At 43.7% G+C, this 27,367-nt stretch overlaps 1 protein-coding gene across 1 annotated transcript in view; it reads left to right on the forward strand.

Moving 5' to 3' along the window:
• Nucleotides 1–27,367, forward strand: part of TESK2 (testis associated actin remodelling kinase 2) — a 123,454-nt gene that overhangs the window by 84,005 nt on the left and 12,082 nt on the right. The window contains exons 5-9 of the mRNA XM_084637626.1: nucleotides 681–827; nucleotides 15,234–15,316; nucleotides 17,319–17,394; nucleotides 19,168–19,251; nucleotides 22,807–22,893. Of these exons, the coding sequence (XP_084493752.1) occupies nucleotides 681–827; nucleotides 15,234–15,316; nucleotides 17,319–17,394; nucleotides 19,168–19,251; nucleotides 22,807–22,893 (477 nt within the window). The remainder of the gene's footprint in view (nucleotides 1–680; nucleotides 828–15,233; nucleotides 15,317–17,318; nucleotides 17,395–19,167; nucleotides 19,252–22,806; nucleotides 22,894–27,367) is intronic.

Consider the following 27,367-nt stretch of genomic DNA (forward strand, 5'->3'; position numbering starts at 1 on the left):
ATCCACATACATCCTCTATCTCTATTTTAATCACAATTGTTAATATAACAAAAGGGTGGGGAGTCTCTGGGTGCTGTTTCTGTTGTTAGAGTATTGCTTTGAGTCTCTCTCTCTTGTGAATTGCTTTGAGAACAGACTCTGTCTTAGAATGTACTAACACAGTTAGCAGCTTGCAAGTTTCACACATAGAGGGAGAGAAACAATACCAAAAACCAAGAGACCTCTTAATTAGTAATACCCTGGAATTTAAACTCTGGGGAATCAAACTCATTTGTGATTTTAATACAGAACTTCTTTAATATGATCCAACAAATACATGATGATGCATTGGCATGAAAATATGAACCTTTGGCCAGAGCATATTACAAGAGAAAGCAAATGCTAGGGAGAGACTATTGCGTGTGTGTACTCATGCCAGGTTCAGGTGGACTTCTGACTCTCAGGGCTCAGCAAGTGCAGTGAAATTAATTGACACTGTTTCTGTGGGGGTTCGCATCCCAGCCTAGCAGTAGAATTTCAACTGCCATATGCTGTTCTGAGTCCATCTTTTGTCTCCAAGGACAGGTAGATGTGTTGTCTCTTAAAAAAACACGCACCATAAAACTCTAAACTGAACTGTTAACATTTAGGTTATCTGTTTAAAAAAAATATTAATGGCAACTCTTGTTTTGTTTCTTCAGTATATCAACTGTGGTAATCTGGAACAGCTGTTAGACAGTAACCAGCATCTGCCCTGGATGGTGAGGGTGAAATTGGCATATGACATTGCTCTGGGACTCGGTTATCTTCACTATAAAGGCATTTTCCACCGGGATCTTACATCAAAGGTACCAAGTATATAACTAATGGAACTAATTTAAGGGATATATTGTGCTCTAAAAGCACCACTTTGCTGGCTAATATACTCAGCTCTTCATCCCCTTCCAACAATGAAGCTCTGTTACATAAAATGTCATTTAAGGGATTGTGAGAGAAAGTTGAAACAGTTTATAGGATTAAAATTATTGTACAGAACAAATGATGTTGAGAACAGTTTGTCCAGAAGCCTTAGAAGTGAGGTCACTTGTAAATGAGTTTGGATTAGGGTTTCTGAGAACGTGGCTGCAGAGCTCAGTTTTTAATTCCTAATTATGTTCAGTAATTTATTTAAAACCCTGGGCATTTAAGCATAAAAATCTAACAATTGGAATTGGATTAAAATCCTATAAGGAGTTGAGGTAGGGTGACCATATTTCCCAAAGAGAAAATGGCACACCCCCAGCTGCTTGCCCGAAGGCTCCCCTCTCCGCACGAGACTGTTTCCTGGTTGCTGGAACCCTGCAGGGGTCCTGCATGCTGGAACGCTGCTTTCCCCTCCCCCCAGCCCTACCTCCCGCCTGCAGGGGGCAGGCATCTCCACTTGCCCCCTCTGTACCACACCCCACTTTTTGACAAAAGTGGCATTTGTCATGTTTGCTCTTGCCAACTGATCAATTCAGCAAGAGCAAATGGGACAAATGCCTCCTTTTGGGGGGGGAGGGGGAGTTGGTCTGGCCGGGACAGGGCTTAAAAAAGGGATTGTCCTTAAAAAAGGAAAGTGTAGAACAGTATTGGTCTCTCCACAGCTTTAACCTTAGTTATCTTCTTTACATCTCATTTTCAAACTTCCCCTTCTCTCCACCTAACTTCAGCAAGAGCAGACCAGTCTACCTAAAACGTCACATGCTCTGGAATGAGCTAAATAGTCCTATGGGGAAGAAGGGCTTAACTATGGGGAAATAGTGGGAGGAAGTCACATGTGGAGTCAGCAGGCCCTGGGAAGGAATAGTGTCTATATGGTATGGCTTGCAGGTCTGTTGGGACTCCTGTCACTGAACAACTCGCTGATTTAAAAAATAAATAAAATAAATTCCCAGGTGAAAATAAAACAAAACAAAACTTGGAGCTAGATCTTTTTTAGACATATCACTTCAACAAAAAACTCAGAGTACTGCCAACTTCAAAAGATCAAAAAATGAATGAGTCAGACCCCAACAAATCAGGAGATTGGCCCTCCCAAACATGTGGTTATTCACAAAGAGATTATTTTTTTTTCTGTCTAATGATTGGTGAACTGCCCCGTCCCTCCCCAGAGCAAGAGAATATGTTAATGCTGCATGCTCCCAAATGTATTGGCTATGAGGATTTTGGCCCTTGCTGCAGGAGTTCTCACCCCCACATCTGCCTGTCTGCTGCCCAGCAATAAACTGTGTTCCCCCCCCAACCTCCAAACCAATCTTGTGCCCCTAGTTTCCAAATCAGTTCTGCTCCCAGCCCCCATCAGTTCTGTCCTCACCCTCAACCAATCTGGTCCCAGTCAGTTCTGCCCCACCTCACACCCAGTCCCGAGCCCTCAGTTCAGTCCCCCCGCCTCACGTCTGCTTCTTCTGGGGTTCTTCCCTCCTCCTAACACTTGGGGGCTGCAGCAGGGTCCCCGCTCTCCTTTCAGGCTGGGGAGGGGCTCCAGGGCCTCTTGTAGAATCGTAGAATCATAGAATATCAGGGTTGGAAGGGACCTCAGGAGGTCATCTAGTCCAACCCCCTGTTCAAAGCAGGATCAATCCCCAATTAAATCATCCCAGCCAGGGCTTTGTCAAGCCTAACCTTAAAAACTTCTAAGGAAGGAATTACTCCCTAGGTAATGCATTCCAGTGTTTCACCACCCTCTTAGTGAAAAAGTTTTTCCTAATATCCAACCTAAACCTCCCCCACTGCAACCTGAGACCATTACTCCTTGTCCTGTCCTCTTCTACCACGGAGAATAGTCTAGAACCATCCTCTCTGGAACCACCTCTCAGGTAGTTGAAAGCAGCTATCAAATCCCCCCTCATTCTTCTCTTCTGCAGACTAAACAATCCCAGTTCCCTCAGCCTCTCCTCATAAGTCATGTGTTCCAGACCCCAATCATTTTTGTTGCCCTTCGCTGGACTCTCTCCAATTTATCCACATCCTTCTTGTAGTGTGGGGCCCAAAACTGGACACAGTACTCCAGATGAGGCCTCACCAATGTCGAATAGAGGGGAATGATCACGTCCCTCGATCTGCTCGCTATGCCCCTACTTATACATCCCAAAATGCCATTGGCCTTCTTGGCAACAAGGGCACACTGCTGACTCATATCCAGCTTCTCGTCCACTGTCACCCCTAGGTCCTTTTCCGCAGAACTGCTGCCTAGCCATTAGGTCCCTAGTCTGTAGCTGTGCATTGGGTTCTTCCGTCCTAAGTGCAGGACCCTGCACTTATCCTTATTGAACATCATCAGATTTCTTTTGGCCAAATCCTCCAATTTGTCTAGGGCCCTCTGTATCCTATCCCTGCCCTCCAGCGTATCTACCACTCCTCCTAGTTTAGTATCATCCGCAAATTTGCTGAGAGTGCAATCCACACCATCCTCCAGATCATTTATGAAGATATTGAACAAAACCAGCCCCAGGACCGACCCCTGGGGCACTCCACTTGACACCGGCTGCCAACTAGACATGGAGCCATTGATCACTACCCGTTGAGCCCGACAATCTAGCCAACTTTCTACCCACCTTATAGTGCATTCATCCAGCCCATACTTCTTTAACTTGCTGACAAGAATACTGTGGGAGACCGTGTCAAAAGCTTTGCTAAAGTCAAGAAACAATACATCCACTGCTTTCCCTTCATCCACAGAACCAGTAATCTCATCATAGAAGGCGATTAGATTAGTCAGGCATGACCTTCCCTTGGTGAATCCATGCTGACTGTTCCTGATCACTTTCCTCTCATGTAAGTGCTTCAGGATTGATTCTTTGAGGACCTGCTCCATGATTTTTCCGGGGATTGAGGTGAGGCTGACTGGCCTGTAGTTCCCAGGATCCTCCTCCTTCCCTTTTTTAAAGATTGGCACGACATTAGCCTTTTTCCAGTCATCTGGGACTTCCCCCGTTCGCCACGAGTTTTCAAAGATAATGGCCAATGGCTCTGCAATCACAGCCGCCAATTCCTTTAGCACTCTCGGATGCAACTCGTCCGGCCCCACGGACTTGTGCACGTCCAGCTTTTCTAAATAGTCCCTAACCACCTCTTTCTCCACAGAGGGCTGGCCATCTACTCCCCATGTTGTGATGCCCAGCGCAGCAGTCTGGGAGCTGGCCTTGTTAGTGAAGACAGAGGCAAAAAAAGCATTGAGTACATTAGCTTTTCCCACATCCTCTGTCACTAGGTTGCCTCCCTCATTCATTAAGGGGCCCACACTTTCCTTGGCTTTTTTCTTGTTGCCAACATACCTGAAGACACCCTTCTTGTTACTCTTGACGTCTCTTGCTAGCTGCAGCTCCAGGTGCGATTTGGCCCTCCTGATTTCATTCCTACATGCCCGAGCAATATTTTTATACTCTTCCCTGGTCATATGTCCAACCTTCCACTTCTTGGAAGCTTCTTTTTTATGTTTAAGATCCGCTAGGATTTCACCGTTAAGCCAAGCTGGTCGCCTGCCATATTTACTATTCTTTTGACACATCGGGATGGTTTGTCCCTGTAACCTCAACAGGGATTCCTTGAAATACAGCCAACTCTCCTGGACTCCTTTTCCCTTCATGTTAGTCCCCCAGGGGATCCTACCCATCCGTTCCCTGAGGGAGTCAAAGTCTGCTTTCCTGAAGTCCAGGGTCCGTATCCTGCTGCTTACCTTTCTTCCCTGTGTCAGGATCGTGAACTCCACCAACTCATGGTCACTGCCTCCCAGATTCCCATCCACTTTTGCTTCCCCCACTAATTCTTCCCAGTTTGTGAGCAGCAGGTCAAGAAAAGCTCCCCCCCTAGTTGGCTCCTCTAGCACTTGCACCAGGAAATTGTCCCCTACGCTTTCCAAAAACTTCTTGGATTGTCTATGCACCGCTGTATTGTTCTCCCAGCAGATATCAGGAAAATTAAAGTCACCCATGAGAACCAGGGTGTGCGATCTAGTAGCTTCTGTGAGTTGCCGGAAGAAAGCCTCATCCACCTCATCCCCCTGGTCCGGTGGTCTATAGCAGACTCCCACCACTACCTCACTCTTGTTGCTCACACTTCTAAACTTAATCCAGAGACACTGGATTTTCCCCGGCTCTGGCCTATAAAAGTGGGGAGGGGCAGAGGAGCTGACCTGTTGCTCACAGGATGGGTGGGGGAAGGAGAGGGAGATTGAGCTCTGATTGGTTTCTCTGCAGATGGCCAATCAGAAGACGGCTTCCCCCCTTCCTTTCCCCTCCCACTCGTCTGCGTTGCAGACTAAAATTTGCTATCTTAATGTCGCTTTGGGGAATGGAATGTGATGCATGCATAATATTTGAAAGGGGCCTCATCCCTGAAAGCAAAAGTACAAAATGTGATCCAGCTCCAACACTAATTAAAATACAAGAGAAGGGGTTTTTTTTGTTCTCGCATGTAGTTTTTTCAAAAAATCCTGCAGCACACCTGTTCAGGCCTGATGGCACACCCTAATCCTTGTTTGGAAAATACACCACTCTAAGGAGTGCCTGGTGGTAGTGCAGCGGTAAAACAGTCTGTGATGATGGGATATGGAAAGGGCTACTGTAAACCATCGGAACTGATCCACAAAACCAGTAGGTTTTATTTTTAAAGCACAAAAGGTAAAGTTCATTAATAGGTCACAGTGGAGGTTGGCAGGCTAAAAGCTTGAGCCAACAGCTGTATTGTGAGCAGGCGAGAAGTATTGTTTCTCATTTTCTTCCAATTATGTTGTGAAGGGGGTAGGAGGTCACACAAATACCTAGATAGGGTCCTTGCCTTCTCTGTTCTTTGGAGGAGCAATGTACAAAATTCCTGCTCTCAAATGGACAGATATTTGTGAATTTCAAGACAGTGACTTTTGTTTTTCATGTTGTATTACTGTGTGAAACATACTTCAAATTGAAACTGAATGCTGTGAAAATTATTGGTTTTGACTGTACACCCTGCTGGAAGAGTGAATTTTGCTTTGGAGGAGGAAGGTGTTCCCATTGTCAGATTTAAAAACATAAATAAATCAGTAACTGCAGGAGACACACTATGACACACAGGAGTCAACTATGTAGGCCAAGTAGCTTTTAGCTACTGCTTTGAAGACATGGCTAACATCCTGTGGTATTCAATTGGCTTTAGATCGATGCCAGGACACTTACTGCAAATTCAGGGAAGATTTGACATGTTTTAGCCTTAGAATGGAAAGACTGTGGCATGGCTTGTATTGTGCAGGTATGGGGTGAGCAGAACCACCATTGAATGCTGTTTTTTTAACTGCTCCTCTTTCTTCAGTGCATGATGATCCCTATAAATCAAATGAGGACAAAAACAAGGGATTCAGAATATTTGAAAACACCCAAGCAAGCAGTGAGGATAAGGGAATGTAGTTTCCAGAAATCTGCTGGAGTCTGCTATTAATGAGATTAAAAGTCAGTTACTGTACAATGAAGCAGTTTCTTCTTTCTTTACCTATTATGCTCAACTGGGGCAAGAATATCCCACTACAAGAATTACTTTTAATAAGGGGGTTGTTTTACTGTAGGAATTTGGCATGAATGGAATCCCCCTACAGATTTTTTGCTTTTTTTTCCTTTTGGCAAACCTTATTTGATTCCTTATTCCTTTCATAGTGCAGAAATCACCGTAGCTACGTATAGTTTACTCCATTGAGTATGGTTGCAGGAATGTGCACTATTCTGGCAATAGTGTGGTGCGTGGCAATATATTAATGGTGTTAAGACCCACAAAAATGGAGACTTTTTACAAGAAAAAAATCCTGAAGTGAAACTGGAATTTTTTTAAAATTAAATTTTAAAATGTAGGATTATATGCTCCCTTTCATTTACACAGTGTGAAGAGCCACAGAACGCACAAATCCCATGGAGGGAGGGTCAGAGTGGGAAGCTCAGCTCTGCATAGTTGAGGAGGTACAATTAGGGGGCAGATTTAGGGCAAAAGCCTAACTTGAACTCCATCAGAAATTGAGGTCCTTTCCTCCCTCCCAAGTTATTTTTAGACCATGGCTGGTGTGTGTGAACAAGAGTCAATGCTAGGGTGACCATATTTCCCAAAGGGAAAACTGGATGCCGTGTGGCGCTGGCCCAAGCCACTCGGCTGAGAGCCCACCCCCAGTGTGGAGCTGGCCTGAGCCACTTGCCTGAGCCGCTCCCCAAACCCCATGTGTGGAGCCGGCCCAAGCTGCTCACCCAAGATCTGCCTACCCCCCATGCTAGGCTGGGGCTGGTGTTGCTGCTTGCTCAAGCCCTCCCTGCCCGCCTCCTGAACCCTCCCTCTCTCCCACATGGGGCTGGCATCACTGCTCCCCCACCGCATGTTCCTCCTCACTCCACTTCTTTGACAAAAGTGGGCATTTGTCCCGTTTCCTCTTGTCAACTGATCAAGTTGACAAGAACAAACGGGATAAATGCCTACTTTTGCCAGAAAAGTCTAAACGGCCAGGTCTTAAAAAAAAAAAAAACTGTCCTGGCCAAAATGGGATGTATGGTCACCCTAGTCAATGCTGTAAGTCAGAGGAGGGGACATGAGAGAGGCTAAGGCAGGGTATAGATGCCTGGAAAGACTACAGGGCTAATCCCCATGCATGGCTATTGCAAACCACTCCCTCGCCCAAATCTACACCACCGCAGGCTGTACCTCTCAGCACCCGTGAATTTGTTCTCCCTTTGGACACATTTTAAGATGAGGCCCCCTAATTAATGAGGCTTTTCTCCAATAGATTCTAACATTTCTGAAGTAGGTCAGATTATGCGTCTGAACTGTGGCCACTCTCACTCCTCAGGCTTCTAGCCCAGCCGGTCCTAGTCCCTGCCCCTCCCCTGTTTCTCAGTCTCCATCTCGCCACCCCAGACTCATTGTCCTAGAGTGCTACTCACTTCTGGTCTCATTGCCTAGCCAGTCCCAATGTCTGCGCTCCTGGGTCCCAGTTTCCCTCAGCCAGCCTCCAGTCCCAGGCTCCTTGTTCCAGTTTCCCCTCTCCTCCACAAGCTCCTTGTCCCAGACTACTTCCCCCAACCCCCTCCAGTCTAGCTCTTGTCTCCTTAGCAATCAAATCAAGCAGCTTCCTCCTCCATAAGAACAGCCATGCTCGGTCAGACCAGTGATCCATTTTGCTCAGTGTCCAGTCTCTGACAGTGGCCAGTGCCAGGTGCTTCAGAAGGAATGAAGAGAACAGGGGAATTTTGAGTGATTCATCCAGTCCCAGCTTCCGGCAGTTGAAGGGTTAGGGAAAGCTGGAGGATGAGGTTGCATCCCTGACCACTGAGGCGAATAGCCATTGATGGACCAATTCTCCATGAACTTCTCATTCTTTTTTTTAACTCTGTTATACTTTTGGCCTTCACAACATCTGGCAACGAGTTCTACAGGTGGACTGTGTGTTGGGTGAAGAAGTCTTTCCTTTTGTTTGTTTTAAACCTGCTGCCTATTAATTTCATTGGGTGACCCCTGGTTCTTGTGTTATGTGAAGGGGTAAATAGCATTTCCTTATTCACTTTCTCCACACCAGTCATTATTTTATATTCCTCTGTCATGTCCCTCCTTAGTTGTCTCTTTTCCAAGCCAAACAGTCCCCGTCTTTTTAATCTCTTCTCCTATGAAAGCTGTTCCATAATTCTAATAATTTTTGTTGCCCTTTTCTGTACCTTTTCCAGTTCAAATGTATTTTTTGAGATGGGATGACCAGAACTGCACACAGTATTCAAGGTGTGGGCATATCATGGATTTATATCATGGCATTATGATATTTTGTTTTATTTCCTGTCCCTTTCCTAATGGTCCCTAACATTCTTTTAGCTTTTTTGACAGTTGCAGCACATTGAGCAGATGTTTTCAGAGGATTATCAAATGACTCCAAGATCTTCCTTGAGTGGTAACAGCTAATTTAGACCCCATCATTTTATATGTGTAGTTGGGATTATTTTTTCCAATGTGCATTATTTTGCACTTATGAACATTGAATTTCATCTGCCATTTTGTCACCCAGACACCCAGTTTTGTCAGATTCCCTTTGTAACTCTTCACAGGCAGCTTTGGACTTAACTGTCTTGAGTAATATTTTTATCGTCTGCAAAATTTGCGACCCTGCAGTTCACTTCCTTTTCCAGATCATTTATGAATATGTTGAACAGCATCGGTCCCAGTACAGATCCTTGGGGGACCCCGCTATTTACCTCTCTCCATTGTGAAAACTGTCTATTTCTACCCTTGGTTTCCTGTCTTTTAACCAGTTACTGTTCTTTGCACACTGGCAGGGGTCATTGATAGCACAAGGGAAAGAGAGGCACTCTGCCCTCAATTTCAGTACCTGGGCTTGATTTCAGTCACAGGGAAAGTCCTGTTAGGACTGAGGCTGGAGCATGCTCAGAGCAGACAGTTTTCAGGGAATTTAGCTGCAAAGCTCTAGGAAGTCTCAAGTGAGCATGTGCAAACTGCAATTTTTCAAAGGCTTACAACTTTGTCAGATTTGGTTGGATTATCATGGGGAAAGCAAAAGAGACATCCCTGACATGCAGGTCACTGCCTGCCAAGCTTCAACTCCCTGCTCCAAAGCATGGGGATGCCAGAGTTTCTCGACCAAAAAGTTACCAGTATTTAACACAGGCAAACAACATATTTTCCCTATGTCTCTTCCTTGGAAACAGCTGAACAGTTTTATCTGAAATTTTTCAAAAAAATTCAGCCTGAAGCAGATACCTGGTGTGGAAAGTTTCAGCCCAAACAGTTATTTTGACAGAGTTACAAACAACTGAAAACAGGGTCTTAGAATGGGAAGTGTCAGGCAGTCTTAACAGGTAGCACTACCAGCCTCACCTATAATCAGCTGTGGGAGGAGGAATCCTACTTTTTCACCCTGTATTGCTTGTTTCTTTTTTAAAAAAATTTTCAAAAAAAATGTTTCAAATTTTGTTTTATAGTCATTTTTTGTCCTCGCTACTGTCTGGCTCTCTTGTACTAGCAAAATGATGGTATTTGGATCCCAACACTGCAGGGGAATGTTCACATGCACAAAGTTGTCTTTCAGTGTGAATAATTCTAATGCAGCTTTGGTGTACAGTCTTATTTAAATGCAAAACATAATTTTTGTCTTAAATGAAATTGTCCTTTGGAATCATAGAATCATAGAATATCAGGGTTGGAAGGGACCTCAGGAGGTCATCTAGTCCAACCCCCTGCTCAAAAGCAGGACCCATACCCAATTAAATCATCCCAGCCAGGGCTTTGTCAAGCCTGACCTTAAAAACTTCTAAGGAAGGAGATTCCACCACCTCCCTAGGCAACGCATTCCAGTGTTTCACCACCCTCCTGTGAAAAAGTTTTTCCTAATATCCAACCTGAACCTACCCCACTGCAACTTGAAAACATGATGTAATTTTAAACTTTGCCTACTGGGACTATGAAGTTGCTGTTTACATTTCATTGTCAGCATTGCTTTTGATACTGATAGGGTGGCTCTTTAAAACCAGCTGACACATCCCAGTTGACTTTTAAGTATTTTAACTAAGTAGCAGTTGTCATAGGATTGTAAATGAGTAACATTCCTGAATTTTTCTGTATGTCATAGTCTCGCTCTGTATCATAGTGAAAAATAAAATGGTGGAGATGCTTGGTCTGAACAACTTATTTTTAACACGAAAGTTTGTGAATCTGTTTATTTTCATCCGTGTTTATGCAAAATAGAAGGTTGCATTTTCCCTAGTAGGATTATGCTGTGCAAAGCAGATATTAAGCTCCCATAAGATACAAAAGGGCCTTTGTGTTCTCTCACATCTGTCTCTGCATAAACAGCTATGTTAACCCTTTAGGGCTGTACAGAGTTCCTTTCTTTTATTGAAGTGACTGTCTCAGCAAGGACTGAAGCCTCTCCATTTAAAAAAAAACAAACAAAAAATCAAAATCCAATATGGTGGTGTTGGGTTGTGTAAACCTCCAAAAGAAACAATGAGTCTCTTTATGGAGGAGTCCCACAAGAAAGCATAGAGAATTCATGTTTTATTGCATTGCGTCTTACACAAATAGTCTAGTGGTAGGTTGGAAGAGCTTTCTTAAAGGCCATGTTGTAAAGCAGCCTGGCATTTTATTTCTTTGGCCATTCCTGCTGTCAGCCTTTCCATCAGACAGGGGTTTGAACTCTGTTATTAGTGGAACTTGGCATAAAAGTTCTTCTCACTGATGTAATTGCTTTTCTTTGCCTTCTCCAGAACCTGAACAATATCAGCTTGGTCAGGTGTTAGAGTAACCGTTCTCTGTGTGTTGCACTCTCTTTACTAAATAGTTTCTCTCTCTTAATTTAAAGTCGCTTTTCCACGTGTTAGCCCATAATACAGACTTTTCCCTTTCGATACCTATATTTTGTGTTTATGTTAAATTAATTTGGAAGTTTAGAGTGCATGCATAGCGATGTGCACTCTGAATGCAGCTCCTATCATCCTTATTTCTTATTGTGGGACCGGCAGGAGACTTTTCAATAATTGCATCAAAGGTCCATTAACTATCTTGTCTATGTTGTGGACTGCAGTGAAGCTTGGAGGATGAAAATTAATTCAGTGGTGCTGTGAATATTCCTAAAACCTTATTTGAGGTCTGGACCCAAGTATCACATCATAGAGTGAAGCACATCAGTGTGGAATGCTGTTGTTTTTTTTTTCCAGAAAGTTGTTCTATTGTTTGACATGAATCCAGAAAACTCTAAGGGTGAAATCCTGGTCCCGTTGAAATCAATTGCAAAATTCCCATTGGGTCTAGGATTTCACCATAGGTGGGGTTTGAAGACTCTCAGGGCTTGCTTGCATACATACAAACTTGCACAGATTTAATTAATCACTTTAATTAAACTAATGTAAACCTCTGAATGGACACCCTTATTTTGGGCTGAGTGTCGTATTTCACCTGTTCCCAATTGACTTAAGCAAAACTAAAAAAGCCACTTTTGTACAGAAATACGTGTGTCCCTATGGGTTTAACTATAGTATGTCTACACTGCAAAAAAAGGTGTGTACTAACCAGAGTTGAGAAAACTTGGGTTAAAATAACAGTTGAAGATACAGCAACTCAGCTTTTAACTTGGGTAAGCAGTTTGAGTACAACCCTGGCAGTCCTATATGCTTGAACTTGGGCTGCTAACCCAAGTTAAAAGTTGAGTTCTCTCCCCTTCACTGGTATTTTAACCCAAGGTAAGAACACACCTTTGTGCAGTGTAGTTATACCCTCTCTCTGTTTAAATTCACACCTCATGTTCTGCCAGGGCAGCTTTCCCAGATAGACAAGGTCTCAGACGTCTACCAACAAAAGCAAGGAAATTTAGGAGTCCAGAGGTCTTCCTGGATTTAACTCTGAGCAGCACAGTGTGGCAGCACAGTTGGTAAATTCTTTGTAGGTAAAATCTGAGGCCTCAGGCTGCTCCCACTGTCTCCTGGGATTATGGAGGAGCTCACTGGCAAAACTGTCAAACCTAGAGCTGAGAGGCGCTGCTGGCGTGGTGCAGTGCCTGCTTGGCTTCCCTTCTTAAAATGCCACCTCTCAAGCCAGCCTTTGCCTCAGAGAACCCAGTTTGCAAGTTTCGCAGATTCTCCTACATATCAGTGAGTTTACAGCGGTAAGAAAACATCAGCTGGGAGCTATGCTGTGTTACGTGTATCACACGGGTGGGTTATTAACTGGTAATATAGACTAACAGACTAGTGAATACCCACTTCGTCCGATGCATGTAGTGGAAATTTCCAGAGGCAGGCATTAATATCCCTGCCTCTGGAAATTTCCACTACATGCATCCGATGAAGTGGGTATTCACCCATGAAAGCTTATGCTCCAGTACGTCTGTTAGTCTAAAAGGTGCCACAGGACTCTTTGCCGCTTTTACACATCCAGACTAATACGGCCACCCCTCTGATAATTGGTAATAGTTTAATGTTGCACTTGGGAGTTGAGGTTGATAAAAATGCCATACATCTTCATTAAGAAAAGGAGGACTTGTGGCACCTTAGAGACTAACCAATTTATTTGAGCATAAGCTTTCATGAGCTACAGCTCACTTCATCGGATGCTGTAGCTCACAAAAGCTTATGCTCAAATAAATTGGTTAGTCTCTAAGGTGCCACAAGTACTCCTTTTCTTTTTGTGAGTACAGACTAACACGGCTGTTACTCTGAAACCTATCTTCATTAAGGAATTTCTTTAGACTGAGAGTTGGTACATATTGCTGGTATAGGGACAAGTTGTGACCAGGGCACTCTGTCATGTTGGCAGAGGTTTTGCAAAACCTAAACCCAGTAGAAATGTTTCCATAGATCTCTAATTCCAATGAAAACATTTTTTATTTGGATTATTTGTTCCCCTGAAATGTTTCTAAACCAAACTTTGGAGCTTTGTGCTAGTGCATGAAAACCAGGTGAAACAAATTAATCCATTCTCGCTGATCAAGTTGAGTGAAATACAAAAAGGGAAAAAAAAAAGTATTAATGGCAAGAAGTGTAAACTAGATTTTAAAAATTCCTTTAATATGAATAATTGAAGAGGTTAGAAGACTTGTTGGAATTTATAGAATGATTTTTTTTAAACCTGACATTCTTTTTAAAATTTGATCTTTGAATATTTATTAAAATTCAAACATGACATTTCACTGCATCTACCATGGGAAAGAATTGTACTGGTGAATTTTCTAGTGTCGGCACATGCTTATTTCTGTACAGAATACAATGAAATTCCACCTCAGTTTGAACCTTTATAGTAAGAGTTGAGAAATGTTTTATCCCTCTAGGATTTAAATGAATTTTACAGTGAACAAATGCTTAAACATTTGGCAGAGTGAATGAATGTGTGCTTTGATAAGAGATAACAAAGGCCATAACTGAGACATTAAAGTGCACTTTGGGTCAGTGTGGTTCACTTACCCTTGTAAAAATTTATGAATCCCAAAGTGAACTTTATTTATTATAGTTCAATCACATTAAACAAATAGGACTTTGGAACTAGGAATCTAAAGCACCATTCAGCGTTTTCGCTGCATGTTCATGAGAGCAGCATACTTAACCTTTTAATGAGAAGGAGGAGAAATTTATTTACTTTATGGACTGGAGTAGTGTCAGCTCCGGATAGGTAATCAATGGTGACCTGGACTTGATCTTTCAGACAAGAGAATCACTATCTTCAGCAGTTGCTTCACTCAGACAAGCTAACATGGTGGGGATTGGTGAGGAGTTTTTGTGCATCCAAGCACTATAAAGCTAACGAACCGAGTTTCCTGACGCTGGCTGATACTGCATAGTGTCACCCTGGAGAAGTCTGCAGAGGCATTGCTAGCTATCACTGCCCAGTGTATCTTTCTGTGGGCGCACGGAGCAAGGAATGCAGAAGTGGAATGAATTCTTCTGCAGGGAGCAGGGCAAAATGAGGAGTTCAAAGAAACTCAGGAAAAACGGAAATCAGCTGCCAGTTCTTTCAGTGAGGAGGAAGATATCAAGCACTGATCCTTTCATTCATTTTCTCCCCCAAAACAGTGCCTGCGCTCCGATGCTACGGGTCCTGAGTCAGCGAAGCACGTGCTTAAATGTTTTGCTGAATGGAGGCCTTTGAAAGGAAAAGATGCTAAGTCTCTGATTAGCTATTTCCTGCCAACTACATCCTTTCAATATGCAGTGGGACTATGTATTTGACTTGATTTGAGACTTAGCAGCACATTCAATTTCCTGTAGCTTATTTTCTACCAGAAACTGTTGGTGTAAATCAACAAGTACCTTTAAAATACAATTTTGTAAATGGTTAATTTAGCAAAATTACAATATGAAAATATTTAAAGGTCATGCTTTTCCTCATGTACTGTAAACCATACTAATTGGTGTATTGTGTTCTAGTCCTGCCTGGCATATCCTATAGAGAATCCCAAAGAGTCTTGTTAAGCAGTGTTTGTTTCAGATTTTACCAGTACAGGGACTAAACCATTTTAGCTGTTGCTGAAGCCCAGATACTTGCTGCCTCTGGTTGTCTGTTGCCTCAGCAAATTTGAGTGGATTATTAACAAAATATAAAACTGGTTGCATCATCTGAATCTTTGATGGGCACATGCCTGACTTCGGTGCAGAATTTGTGTGTAGTTGGGTACAAACAAAAGTCTCCCATAAATGAGTATCTTTAAAACAAGCTTTAAAAATCTTGCTCCAAATTTGAAAACAGTGTGGAATTTCAAACCCAGACAATATTTTAAACTTTCCTCCTTTCTCTTTAAATTTCAGAACTGTTTAATAAAGCATGATGAGAATGGTTACTCGGCAGTGGTGGGAGACTTTGGTTTAGCTGAGAAAATCCCTGATTGCAGGTATGTGGATTCTTCAGTACTAATCCAAATGAAGAGTCAGTGTGCTGCAGTTCTGTGATCTATGGAACTGAATGCCTGAGGGTTGTTACGTTTTGCTAGAACTCACAGAAAACAACCACTGATTTCAGTCTGAAGCTACAAGCTAGATGGAGACTTGGATAGTGGCACTTTTTCTTTCAATGTTCCAATGATCAGAGAGCTCGCCCAGGCATTTCAATAGGTCTCCAAAGCAGGATAGATTTACTTTTATATTTTTGTAAAGAACTCTGGGTGACTTATACTGAATGCTCACTTCACTGCTTCTTGGTTTCACAGCCAGTGTCCAAAAACATTAAAGTAGAGGCCTCTTTCACCTCTGGTCTAGTAGTTGAAATTCAGGGTTGTAACTATCTGATGGCTGTTTGGCCCATTGTGGAATGAGATGATGATCTCCGTCCATTTGAGGAATGAACAGGTGACTGAATCTCACAAAACACGATCACAGTTGGCAGCTGGCCTTTTTTTTTTTTTTAACCCATCCAGTGTAGAGGCCAAGGATTTGATTAAGCTATCGCCCCATCTGTATATAGTCCTGTGTGTTCAGGATTCTGGGACCATGGAATTTGTCAAAAAATTATGCCTCAGAATTTAAGCTCTAATTAAAATAGCTTCTAGCCTGTATGGCTGTAAGGAAAACATCAGGAACATAAACAATATAGTATTGTCTTACTGAGACTGCAAACAGTCTAAAACAATAGTTCAGGGAGTTGTGAAACTCCCCATTCATCTCAATGGGATGCTGACTCAAACAGTTTTAAATGTCAACACTGTTAACTTTTTCTACTATTGATAAATTCAGCAATAAATCCTGAATTTATTTCTCAATCCCTCACTACCTCCAATTCCTTCAGATGCCAGAAGCCTGAGCAGTCTGTTACCAAGTCACCAAAACTTCCAGCTTCCCTTTCTAAGTTGGTGGTGCAGTGATGCATTTTCAGCACACATTTTTGAGATGCATTGGAAATCAAGAATGTAGGAATAGCCTAAAATAAATGCAACTTAGTATCAAAACAAATAACACAAGAGCTACTGTACTGATTGCATTATTCATTTTTAATTAAAACTTTAGTTTTCAAATTTGAACAGTGCAGCCATGTAATGTCCCATTTGCTGACCGCTGTGCCCTAGGGCTTAAGGGAGTGTACCACAGAATGTAGATACCACTAACCTCAGAGACTCAGTTTTTAGAGGTGGTCCTTCAAAATCAGTGTTGCAGCAAGCTTGCACTGCTGCTGTATGTGTTCATGAACAAGACTGCAGTTTCTGAATGTGTGGAGATATTGTAGATCAGATTAATACAAATTAAAATCACCTCTGATTGACTGCTTCTCTTAGGTTTTGCTCAGTGGGATTCACCAGATAACCCTACTTAGTGAATTTTTGAAAATTTTAAATAAAATTTGCAAGTCAATTTTCAAGGTTTTTGTTTCTATTTATTGTGTGGGCCTCAGACCAGACTGACTTCTTTCAAAATGGTGAGCAGAATCTTTCTAAATCTTTACAGCCTGTCATCACATTGTCAGGGATAAGACTTCCTGGGTGGAATAACTTTCAGAACTGCTCACAGAGAGCCCTCCAGTCACATAACACAAGAAAAGTCTTTCCCTCTTTGAAAATGTACTTGAAAATAAAGATCTCTGTCAGCCCCTGCACAGATCAGGGGACCTATTCTGCTAACAGCTTGGATGCTGAGGGTCCAAAGACTGATGGCTATAGAGTCTAGAGCTATTGAGGGGGCTTACAGAAAATGAAATTAAATAAATGTTGTTTCAGCAAATTGTAACAGCCTGCTCCTTCATATGCTGTCCTGGGACTCTCAGGACCTTTCCATGTACAAAAGAGTAGAATCCAACATGAATTATATGGAAACCACTCATACTGTCTTTTCTATGCTGAAAAGCTGCTCGTGAAATGTTTTAACCTTTTTCTCTCTCTCTCCCCCATCCTCCTTGAATGCGGAAAGTGAGAAGCTTCCAGTGGTAGGCTCGCCCTTCTGGATGGCACCTGAAGTTCTCAGAGATGAGCCTTATAATGAAAAGGTGGGTATGTTTTTAAATGGAGCGTGGTTATTGGTTATTTCTTTTCAGTGCAGCCTTGGAGGTTTGGGAATATCAAGAGCTTTAAAGTTGTCTTGCCACTGTGACTTAGTGTTTCCTTAGAAGAGTTTGTCGTAAAGGATTCTGAAAAAAGAATGTTTTCTACACTTGAAGCGAGGGTACCAATTCTGACTACAGCTCAGTAGAAACCTAGATAGAATTAAGTGGTCCTTGTGGACTTATACAATTATTTTTGAATTGAAAAATAAAAGATCCACATTTTAGGGTAGAAATTCTACATTTGACATGCCCAGATAAAAGCTGCTAGGGAAAATGCTCGTAAGTTCCTTTCTTTTGAGGCATTGGGAAATGGCTCTGTCAAAGGAGAGCAGTGGAGAAGAGGGAGGTGACTGGGACCTAGAAAACAATATTTTCAGCCAAGCTCTGCTTAACACAGCTTTGTCCACTTGGCATCCCAGAGAAGCTTGCTAGCTGTTAGCTGATTTCCCTCCTGTGAGCGCCACTCTCTGGGGTAAAGTCCACACTCTGCTAGCATTCAACACCAGTGTGCCTTGTGTCCTCCACCTTTAGTTTGCAGAACTGAAGCAGCTGCACAGACATTAGCACATCAAAGCATTATCGAAGTTCCATCTATTTAACTTGTGTTTGGGTGTTCTATTTCTAATTCAGGTCATGTCTATACATACAGCGGTGCAGCTGTACGGATAGAGCTGCAGCACATCTGGTGAAGATGCTCTATGCCAACAGGAAAGAGCTCTCCCGTCGTCCTAAAAAACCACCTCAGTGAGCAGCTGAAGCTATGTGTGGGTGGGAGAAGTTCTCCCGCTGACACACAACTTGTGCACATGAGCGCGTTTGTCACTGTAACTTGCGACAGTCAGGGGGGTGGAATATTCACACCACTGAGTGACATGAGTTTTGCTGACAGAAACGGTAGTCTCAACATAGCCCAAGAATGCCACTTTACCCAATCTCCTTGGGGCATAAAGGTCTGAAGGAGAAGCAATTGTAAGTTAGCTTTCCCACCAGTGCAGCTGTGCTGCTGAAGCCCTTGGAGAAGAGGCTACCTACACAAACAGGAGACCTGCTCCATCGGCAGAGGTACTCCACCTCCCTGAGAGGTGGTAGCTGTGTCGAGAGCAGAAGCCCTCCTGTTGGCATAGTACAGTCTACACCGGGGGTTAGGTTGGCATAGTTACGTCACTCAGGGATGTGGATTGCCACACCCCTGAGCGATGTAGTTATACCGACATACATGTGTAGTGTAGACCAGGGCAGGGCTAAGTGTCATGTAAGTATGCCTTGATCCCTGAGGGGGACACCCTGCTACTGCTCTGTAGACCTGGCTTCCATGTTTGCTCAGGTTTAATAACTTGGGCAAATGCCAGATGGCAAGAATCTGTGAAACTCTGACTCCCTGAGAGCAAGTGATAAATGAGTCTGTCTTGTGAATGAACACTGCATCGGGAAAGGGGAGCAGGATTTCATTTGTCTTTACACTGCCAGCGCAGCAGTGTCTGAAGTAAAATTTAACACTCCATTGCAGGAATTTTATTCTAACCGCACTGTGAGCATGTTTCCACTCAGTGAAAATGTGGGAAATGTTACTGTCAGGTGTTCGTCATGGGGCTCTGGGGGTGGATGGCTGCTCTGGACAGCCTTTGAAAATCACCCTGTGGTCAGGAGAAACCCAGTGGCAGATAAGAAGGCTGAGTGTTCATAAATAAGCTATGTGGTTATTTTTTCCTCTCTCAGGCGGATGTGTTCTCCTACGGTATAATTCTCTGTGAGATTATAGCCAGGATACAGGCAGATCCTGACTATCTCCCTCGCACAGAGGTAAGTGGTGAGCATGTATAAGGGCTGTGGGAGGTGGGGAGTGCTCATGAGTGATGCTTGGTCATTAATAATTGCAGCATGGCTGCCAAAGACATGACGAATGGCTGTTACAGTTAAGGGGGCCTCTAACAAAGCATCTGTCCTTTGGCAGAGCTTCTTGCAGAGAATGACACTGAGACCACATTTTTAGCACAGGGTTACTCAACCTTCCTCCAACTGAAGATTGCATTGGAAACTTGCCAGGAGGCCAAGAGCTGCAACTAATTGGCATAACATGGAATAGATTGCAGCCACCTTCCTGTTTCATAAAGAGGGGCAGCTTGAAGAGGCTGCCAGTTTCAGCAAGCAGCGCTCCATTATGGATCAAGATGGAATGCTGCATGCTGGGACCAGCATTCTCTGTGGGCCACTCCTCTTTATTAAACAAGTAAGTGGCCATGGGACACATTTTGACCCAGCCCTGTTTTAGTTTATACTGTATTAAGCACCATGAACCTGATCCAGAATCTTTTGAAGTCAGTGCAAATGCTCCCATTGACTTCAGTTCCTCCAGGGCAGATTGGAAGAGGCCCTGGAGGTTTTTCGCCTTCCTCTGTAGCATGGGGCACGGGTCACTTGCTGGAGGATTCTCTGCTCCTTGAAGTCTTTAAACCACGATTTGAGGACTTCAGTAGCTCAGACATAGGTGAGAGGTTTTTCGCAGGAGTGGGTGGGTGAGATTCTGTGGCCTGCCTTGTGCAGGAGGTCAGACTAAATGATCATAATGGTCCCTTCTGACCTTAGTATCTATGATTCTAGATCAGGCCCCATCTGTTGAGTAGTTTTTGGTCTTCTTTGGGCTGATGTGAAATCCCCTCCCCCTTCTCCAGTTCAAAAAATTTACAACTGCTCAGGATTTAAGCTGTTGTGAAGCAGGTGTTTTCCTTTCTTCCATCTCCCTTCAGAAGGGGACACCTTGAGGGACCTGATGATTTTGCAACTAGTCCCAATGCAAAATATTGCAAAGTTGACCATTTCATCAGTTGGCTGTGATGAAAACTTAAAGTTTCCGGTTTCGTCACAGACTAACTATGCAGTTCATTTACACAGTTTGAACTAATGATGGGCAAACGTAATAATACAGGATAGAGCTCCCAGAACCACATGAACAACGTTGTATGTGAAAATCTCCTTTGTATTAATTAGTGTACAAACTGTGTAATGTTCTCTCCACTGATGTGATCAGTGGCATAGCAGCATGTGCCATAAAATCACCTTGAATAATAAAATGTACTACAAAGCTCTCAAAGGTAGGACCAAATCTGAAAAGTAGTGCTTTTAATTTTATATATTGCCTCACTGGAGCTGGACCAAGCCAATAACCTTAATTTTTTAAACCCATAGACATGATTCAAAACATTTTAAACATGGTGAATTCCCTTCCCTGATCAGCTTTCAGGTTTTGGCAGTTGTTTCTATCTCTCATTCACTCTACCTGCATGGTGTCCCCCCTCCAGACTTTCCCTGTCTCTAGAGGCTTCCTGTTCTTCCTTTTCTGCACTTTGATTCATGGCCCGTTAAGTTTTGCTGTTCATTTTCGTCCCTTTTCGGTCTCATATCTGGTTTCCATGTCCTATTGTCTTTATTGCTCTTGCAGCTGCTGTTTTTTTCTCCTTCTATATCCCTTCTTACCTTTCAGTTTATTTCCTCTTATCTCTCCATCCTCTGCCCACAACTTTCATTCTCCCGCTCCCCCTTTCTTCCTGTCTTATTTTTCTTGCCAGTAACAGATGCTGATTAGTCAGTAGCATGTGTTCAGATCACTGTCAAAGGGCAGTCTTCTGGATCCCTAGAGTTTTCACTGGATGTTGAAGGATCCGTTAAGTCTCATTTTAATATTGATTGAAACCATTCAACCAGTCCCAAATGAAACAAACGAAATATGGTATGACATTCACGAGGGTACAATCTGGACAGCTGTGTCCCCTCTAATCTCCAATCTGGGGTGTCTTTTACATGGCTTTACTGTGAGAACAACCACTTCTGGTCCTGCTCTCACAGAGCATCTAGCATGCAAAATCACTCCCAGCTGAATTGTATGAGTGTTCAAGCTAACCACTCATGAATTACATTACAGGGTGACACCAGTAAATTCCCAGTCCCAGACTTGTCCCCAGAAATGTGCGTGTTGTACTGCCCAGCTCTTTTCTTCTGTGCAGTGCAAGCTCACAGAAAGTCCATTTCAGTAATAGAAGATGATACGCAAAATCTTGTTATCCCAAATGGAGGTTCCCAAACACTTCAATCCAAACATTGGTTTAGATAAAAGAAGCTTACTAACTACAGAAAGAGAGATTTTAAGTCATTACAAGTAATGAGGCATAAAAGTTAGTATTGGTTACAAAGAAAATAAAAGATAATATGCAAACTAATAACTAATTTAGCAAGAAGAAAAGGAGGACTTGTGGCACCTTAGAGACTAACAAATTTATTTGAGCATGAGCTTTCGTTTTTGTTAGTCTCTAAGGTGCCACAAGTCCTCCTTTTCTTTTTGCAAATACAGACTAACACGGCTGCTACTCTGAAACCTGTAATTTAGCTATCTAAATGTATTCAAAGCAAAGGCTTTTCTCACCTCATGCTTTTTACAGTCTTCACTGACAGAAAGCTTCCCAGCCAGGACCCCTCCCCCAGTTCCGTTTCTTCGGTCGTTGTTGCTTCCATGAGCAGAGAGAGAGGAATGGAGAAGAGAGGTGTTGTGTGTCCTCTATTCTTATATCTTTCTCTCCTCTTCGAGGAGTACCTCCAGCTGGGGTACAGGCGACAGCCAGTCTGTCACACAGGAGCCCCCAGCTGTTTCATTGCCAAAATGTAAATTTCTCATTCATACCCTTCTTCCTGCCAAAGAATGGCCATTTTCCCAGGTAATAGACTATTTGATTATTCGGACACCTGGCTGAGGTGCTGACTAGCCTTTTGTCTCCAAGGAACTGCTTTGAGCTGCTTTTCAAACCTTGGAACATGTCACAAAAGCGATATACAGTAAAATCTTATAACTTTACATACAATGCTGCTACACTAATTTTACAATAACAGTAATGTTCAGTAGGTTATGAGTTTTCAAATAATACCTCACAAAGCATACTTTGTACAAAATTTATCGTAGTCTTGTAAAAGTGTTGATCATACATGCACAGTCTGTCACAGATGGGTCCCTTCATAATTGCCTCCTGCTTTGAATAGCTGTAAACTAAAATAATAGATACACATTGGAATTGTGCAGACATCTGGAACTAGAAGGTAATGAATTATGACCTGGTTCAGGAAGAGTGATGGCTTTGAAGTCAAATCATTCTCCTGAAAGCCTCTTCTAGCAGATAATCCCCATGGGAAATTCAGTCTGCCCATTGCAGTGCACGAAGTTTTCTCACACATACTCATTTCCCTGTGGCTGCTCGCAGAGGTGGTGTTAATGGTTATTCCTGATAACTGTATGTAGCAACCTTTGAAATGAAGATGGTTGGGGAAATAGAGGGGAAATGTACATCAGGACCACTCTTTGTTCTGTTTGTGCAGAATTTTGGATTAGATTATGATGCCTTTCAGCACATGGTGGGAGATTGTCCACCTGACTTCCTCCAGATGACCTTCAACTGCTGTAATGTGAGTACTCTGCTCAAAGGGGAAGAGCAAAACCAGTGCCCTCCAAAATGCATAACTACAGTTTGTTTTAAACAAACAAATTAGTGCTTACCCAGCTTCCTGAGCCAGTGGGACTGGTATGCAGAGCAACCTCTAGCAGACTGCCCCTGTGTGCTCTGGTCAAAACTAGTTGTGTTTTACTAGCATTACTAGGGTAGTGGACCCCTTAGAATCCAGCCACCATAGTGCATAGACACACTGATTTATTAGAAATTAATTCTCTGTTGTCTTTCTATAAAGAAGGCAGGAAAGAAGCTTGAAGAATCACTGAAATCTCCTAATATTTCTTTGTAGCCTCTTGTGGGAAGAGAGATGATGACAAAATCCTGATTAGAGCAATTCTCTGAATGAATGAATTTAGGAGGACTGTGTGAAGTGGAGCAATGTGCAATAAGCTTTCAGCAGCCATTGGCATAAAACTGTAACGATACTTAGCTGTGAGGTAGCACTTTACATTTTCAAAGCACCGAAGAGACACTGACTGATGCTTAGGTTCCACTCTCATTTTTACAGCTAGCAAAACTAAAGCACAGAGATGAAGGGCCAAATTTTCAAAAGTGACCGTTTAATACTTCTTTAATGTCCCTATGAGTGTTCTGTGTCAGGATGTGCTCGCCCATGTGCTCTTAATTGGAGATTTTGTCAGCAATGTCTGCAGGTCCATGCCTGCACCCCAGAGACCTTTGTGATCTGATCTGAGGGTGTATAAGAAGGGAGTGGACCTGCCACCTCTCCAGTTCATTTTCAATCACCTGCATCTTGAGACAGAGCCTTGTGGTGTCCTTAGCTAGCTATGCAGCGTGCTACCGCTCTCAGTGAACCTTGTCTTTCCTTTGGTATTTTCTTTGTTTATAGTTATTTAACAGTTTGTGCTTTTATGACAGGGGTGTGTTCCCCTTCCCCTCTTCACTTGCCTGATCTGTGCCTGGTTCCCCCCCCCCCCCCCGGCCTTGATCTGTGGGCTTGAGTACAGGTGATGCTAAGACCTGAAGCTTCAAACCCTGCCAGACCTGCTGCAGGTCTCTTCCATTCAAGGGCCTCAGGTGGTTTAGTGACATCACAAACTGGTCCCTTTGTTCTCTTTTGGGCACCTGAACACCTGTGACAAGTAGAAAATACCATGGATTGCAGACAACTCAATGGTCTCACCAAATCCAATACCGGCCCATAGGACCAGCTGAACCCCCCTGGAAGAAACCCAGGTTCACTAAGAAAGGGCTGCCTTTTGGAGTGACCTCACAGTCAGCAACACCCTGAAAACAACTGCTTTGACCATTGGTCAAGGGTCACAAACTCTCCCACTGCAGATCCTGTGCTGCACCTATCCCGCCTCCACCTTTACGGGGATAGTCTTTCCCATTTTCTCTTTCTGGAAGCGCATCACCTTAGACGGATGGATCCTGGAGGTGAGTTCTACTGGTTACTTCATCCAGTTCAGCTTCTTTCTGACTTCCCTCTTCACCCCCCAGTACCTCTTCAGGGACCCTTTTCACAAGGGTCTCTTGAGGCAGGAGGTACAATCCCTCCCCATGCTAAGGGCAATCAAAACTTTTCCACTAGGCTTCATCAGAAAAGAGTTCTAATCTCTGTACTTCCTGGTCCCAAGGTAAAATGGAGGGTGGAAACCAATTCTGGACCCCAGGACTTGGAACCCCCTTGTCTGCTCTCAGTGATTCAGATTGGTAACCCCAGCAGTGATGATTCCCTCTCTGGACCTGGGAGATTGGTTTGTCTCCCTTGATCTTCAGAATACTTATTGTCATATTGTCACACACTTCTCGCCCAGACGTGTGTGACTTTTCATGGTTGGCAGGGACCACTACCAGTATAGTATCCTACTCTTCGGCCTTTCCACTGCCCCAAGGATCTTTGTTCTTGGCTGCTGCAGCCCATCTTCTCCACATGAGAATAATAATCTTTCCCTACCTGGATGACTGGCTCCGGAAAGGTTGCTCATTTCTCAAGGTACAGCCAACAGCAGTATGACCCTGTTTCTGTTCCACTTACTGGGCTTCCTTCTCGACACAGAAAAGTCTACCCTTCCACCCACTCATCAAATAGACTTCATCAGGGCCACTCTGATCTTCCATCACTACCAGAGCATACTTGCCCAAAGACAAGATTTGTCACAATGTCCAACCTTGTTTCAACAATACCACAGAGCCTGCAAACTACAGCAAGGACTAGCCTGCACGTCCTGGGCCGCGTAGCAGCCTGTATGTTTGGGATACCCTTAGCAAGACTACGCTCTTGGTGCCTTCAAGCCTGGCTGAGAAGCATCACTACCCCAACAAGCAGAGTCTAGCCAAGTGGGTGCCTGTACTTCAGAGGGGCCTTGATTCTCTAAACTGGTGGAAAGACCCCAAAAAAGTGTTTGAGGGAGTTCCATTTTTTCAGCTTCTGCCCACAAGGATGATCACTACAGACTCCTCCTTGATAGACTGGGGTGCACACTCCCAAAACTTCACAGCTCAGAGCAAATGGATCCCTCAGGTGGCGATACTTCATATCGACATATTAGAGCTCAGAGCTGTTTGTTACACTTGCCAGCACTTCCTAACCCACATCTGGGGCCACCTGGTCAGAATATTGCTGGACAATAGAGCAGCAATGTATTATATCAATTGACAAGGAGCATCATGGTTCCAGTCTTTATGCACTAAATCAATAAAACTATGGAACTGGTGACTAGCACGCCACATATGGATCTCAACAGTTTATATACCAGGAGCACAGAACACAATGGTGGGTTTCCTTATTGACCATGAGCGGGAGCTGAACAACAAGGTATTCTCAGAGATGTCTTACCTAGGGTCATCCAGAGAGAATCTCTTTTCGTGTCGCCATCCAGTGCAAAGTGCAAACAAGGGGAGTGTTTCCACAACTTGACTCTAGTCATCCCTTGGCCTGGCATATTGCTATATGCTTATCCCATGATGCCTTTCCTGCTCAAGGCCCTAAACAAATTAAACCAAAAAATGAGTAACCTGTCTCCACTATGACAGTGCTAAGAGGATGGTGTGGTTCCCAGAGCTGATTCGTATATGTCTGTCTGTCTAATCCCTTCTCCACCTTCCCCGACAGCAAATCTCCTCGTCCAGGAATCGGGACCCATCCCCACCTCTCAGCACTTCACCTCAAGCCATGGCTACTAGATGACTCTGTGCTACAGAACAAGTCTTCTCCCCAGAGCCATAGACAGTGTTGCTTAATGATAGAAAACCTTTGACAAGACAGACTTACCTCCAGAAGTGGAAACGCTTCCAGACTTGGTGCAGCCAGCAGTCTATATCTCTGCTCGAGTCCTGACACTCATTCTGGATTACCTGCTGAATTTAAAAACCAAGGCTTATTGCTGAGCTCCATTAAGGTTCACCTAGCTGCCATCACAGCTTTTCACCACTTCCCCCATCAAGGGGTTTTCAGTCTTCACGCAGCTGATCACTGCAAGGTTTATAAAAGTCAACCTCTTCTGTCGTGTCAACTTAGTCCTCCATGCACTGATGAAACCCCCATTTGAACCTGGGCGGGAACTGTTCCTCCTTCATTTGTCCCTTAAAACCTCGTTCTTCACAGGGGAGGGATAGCTCAGTAATATGAGCTTTGGCCTGCTAAACCCAGGGTTGTGAGTTCAATCCTTGAGGGGGCCATTTAGGGATCTGGAGCAAAAATTGGGGATTGGTCCTGCTTTGAGCAGAGGGTTGGACTAGATGACCTCCTGAGGTCCCTTCCAACCCTGATATTCTATGATTCTGTCCCCTTAGCCAGGAGAGAGGGGAGCTTGGAGCCTTAATGGGTGACCCACTAGTGGTCTCTTGTGGTAAGGTGACCCTTCACCCACACCTTCACTTTCTACCTAAAAGTTCTTCCGAATTCCACGTTAATCAGGAGATTCACATACTGGCGTTTTTAAGAAATGTGTCTCCATACACTGGACGAAAACAGAGCTCTTGGCTTTTATCTAGACAGAACTAGGCCCTTTAGAGATTCACCTAGGCTTCCATCTCAGTCCTAGAAGGAATGAAAGGACAGACGATTTTCACCCAAAGACTGTCCAAATGGGTTCCAGGATGCATCTTAGTTATGAAGCCGGGGGGCGGGGTGGGTTTGTGTCCCCAGCCCCATACTTGTTCCACCAGGACTCCAATCTACACCTGTAGCCCTACTGAAAAACATATCTGTCTCACACATCTGCAGGGCAGCTACCTGGTATTTGGTGCACGTGTTTTCCCACCTCTATGCTCTTGTGCCTTCTTCCAGAGCTGACACAGCTTTTGGGGACACTGCTATACAGTCCCTACTGAATCCATCTCCTTGGCACCCTCCTTGTCACTGGAGTACTGCTCAGGAATCTCCTGATGCGGAGCATCCATAGGGACACTACTCGAAGAAGAAGTTACTTATCTTGTACAGTAACTGGAGTGCTTTGAGATGT

This window comes from Lepidochelys olivacea (genome assembly GCF_965140295.1).
Source record: "Lepidochelys olivacea isolate rLepOli2 genome assembly, chromosome: 8".
NCBI classification, from domain to species: domain Eukaryota; kingdom Metazoa; phylum Chordata; order Testudines; family Cheloniidae; genus Lepidochelys; species Lepidochelys olivacea.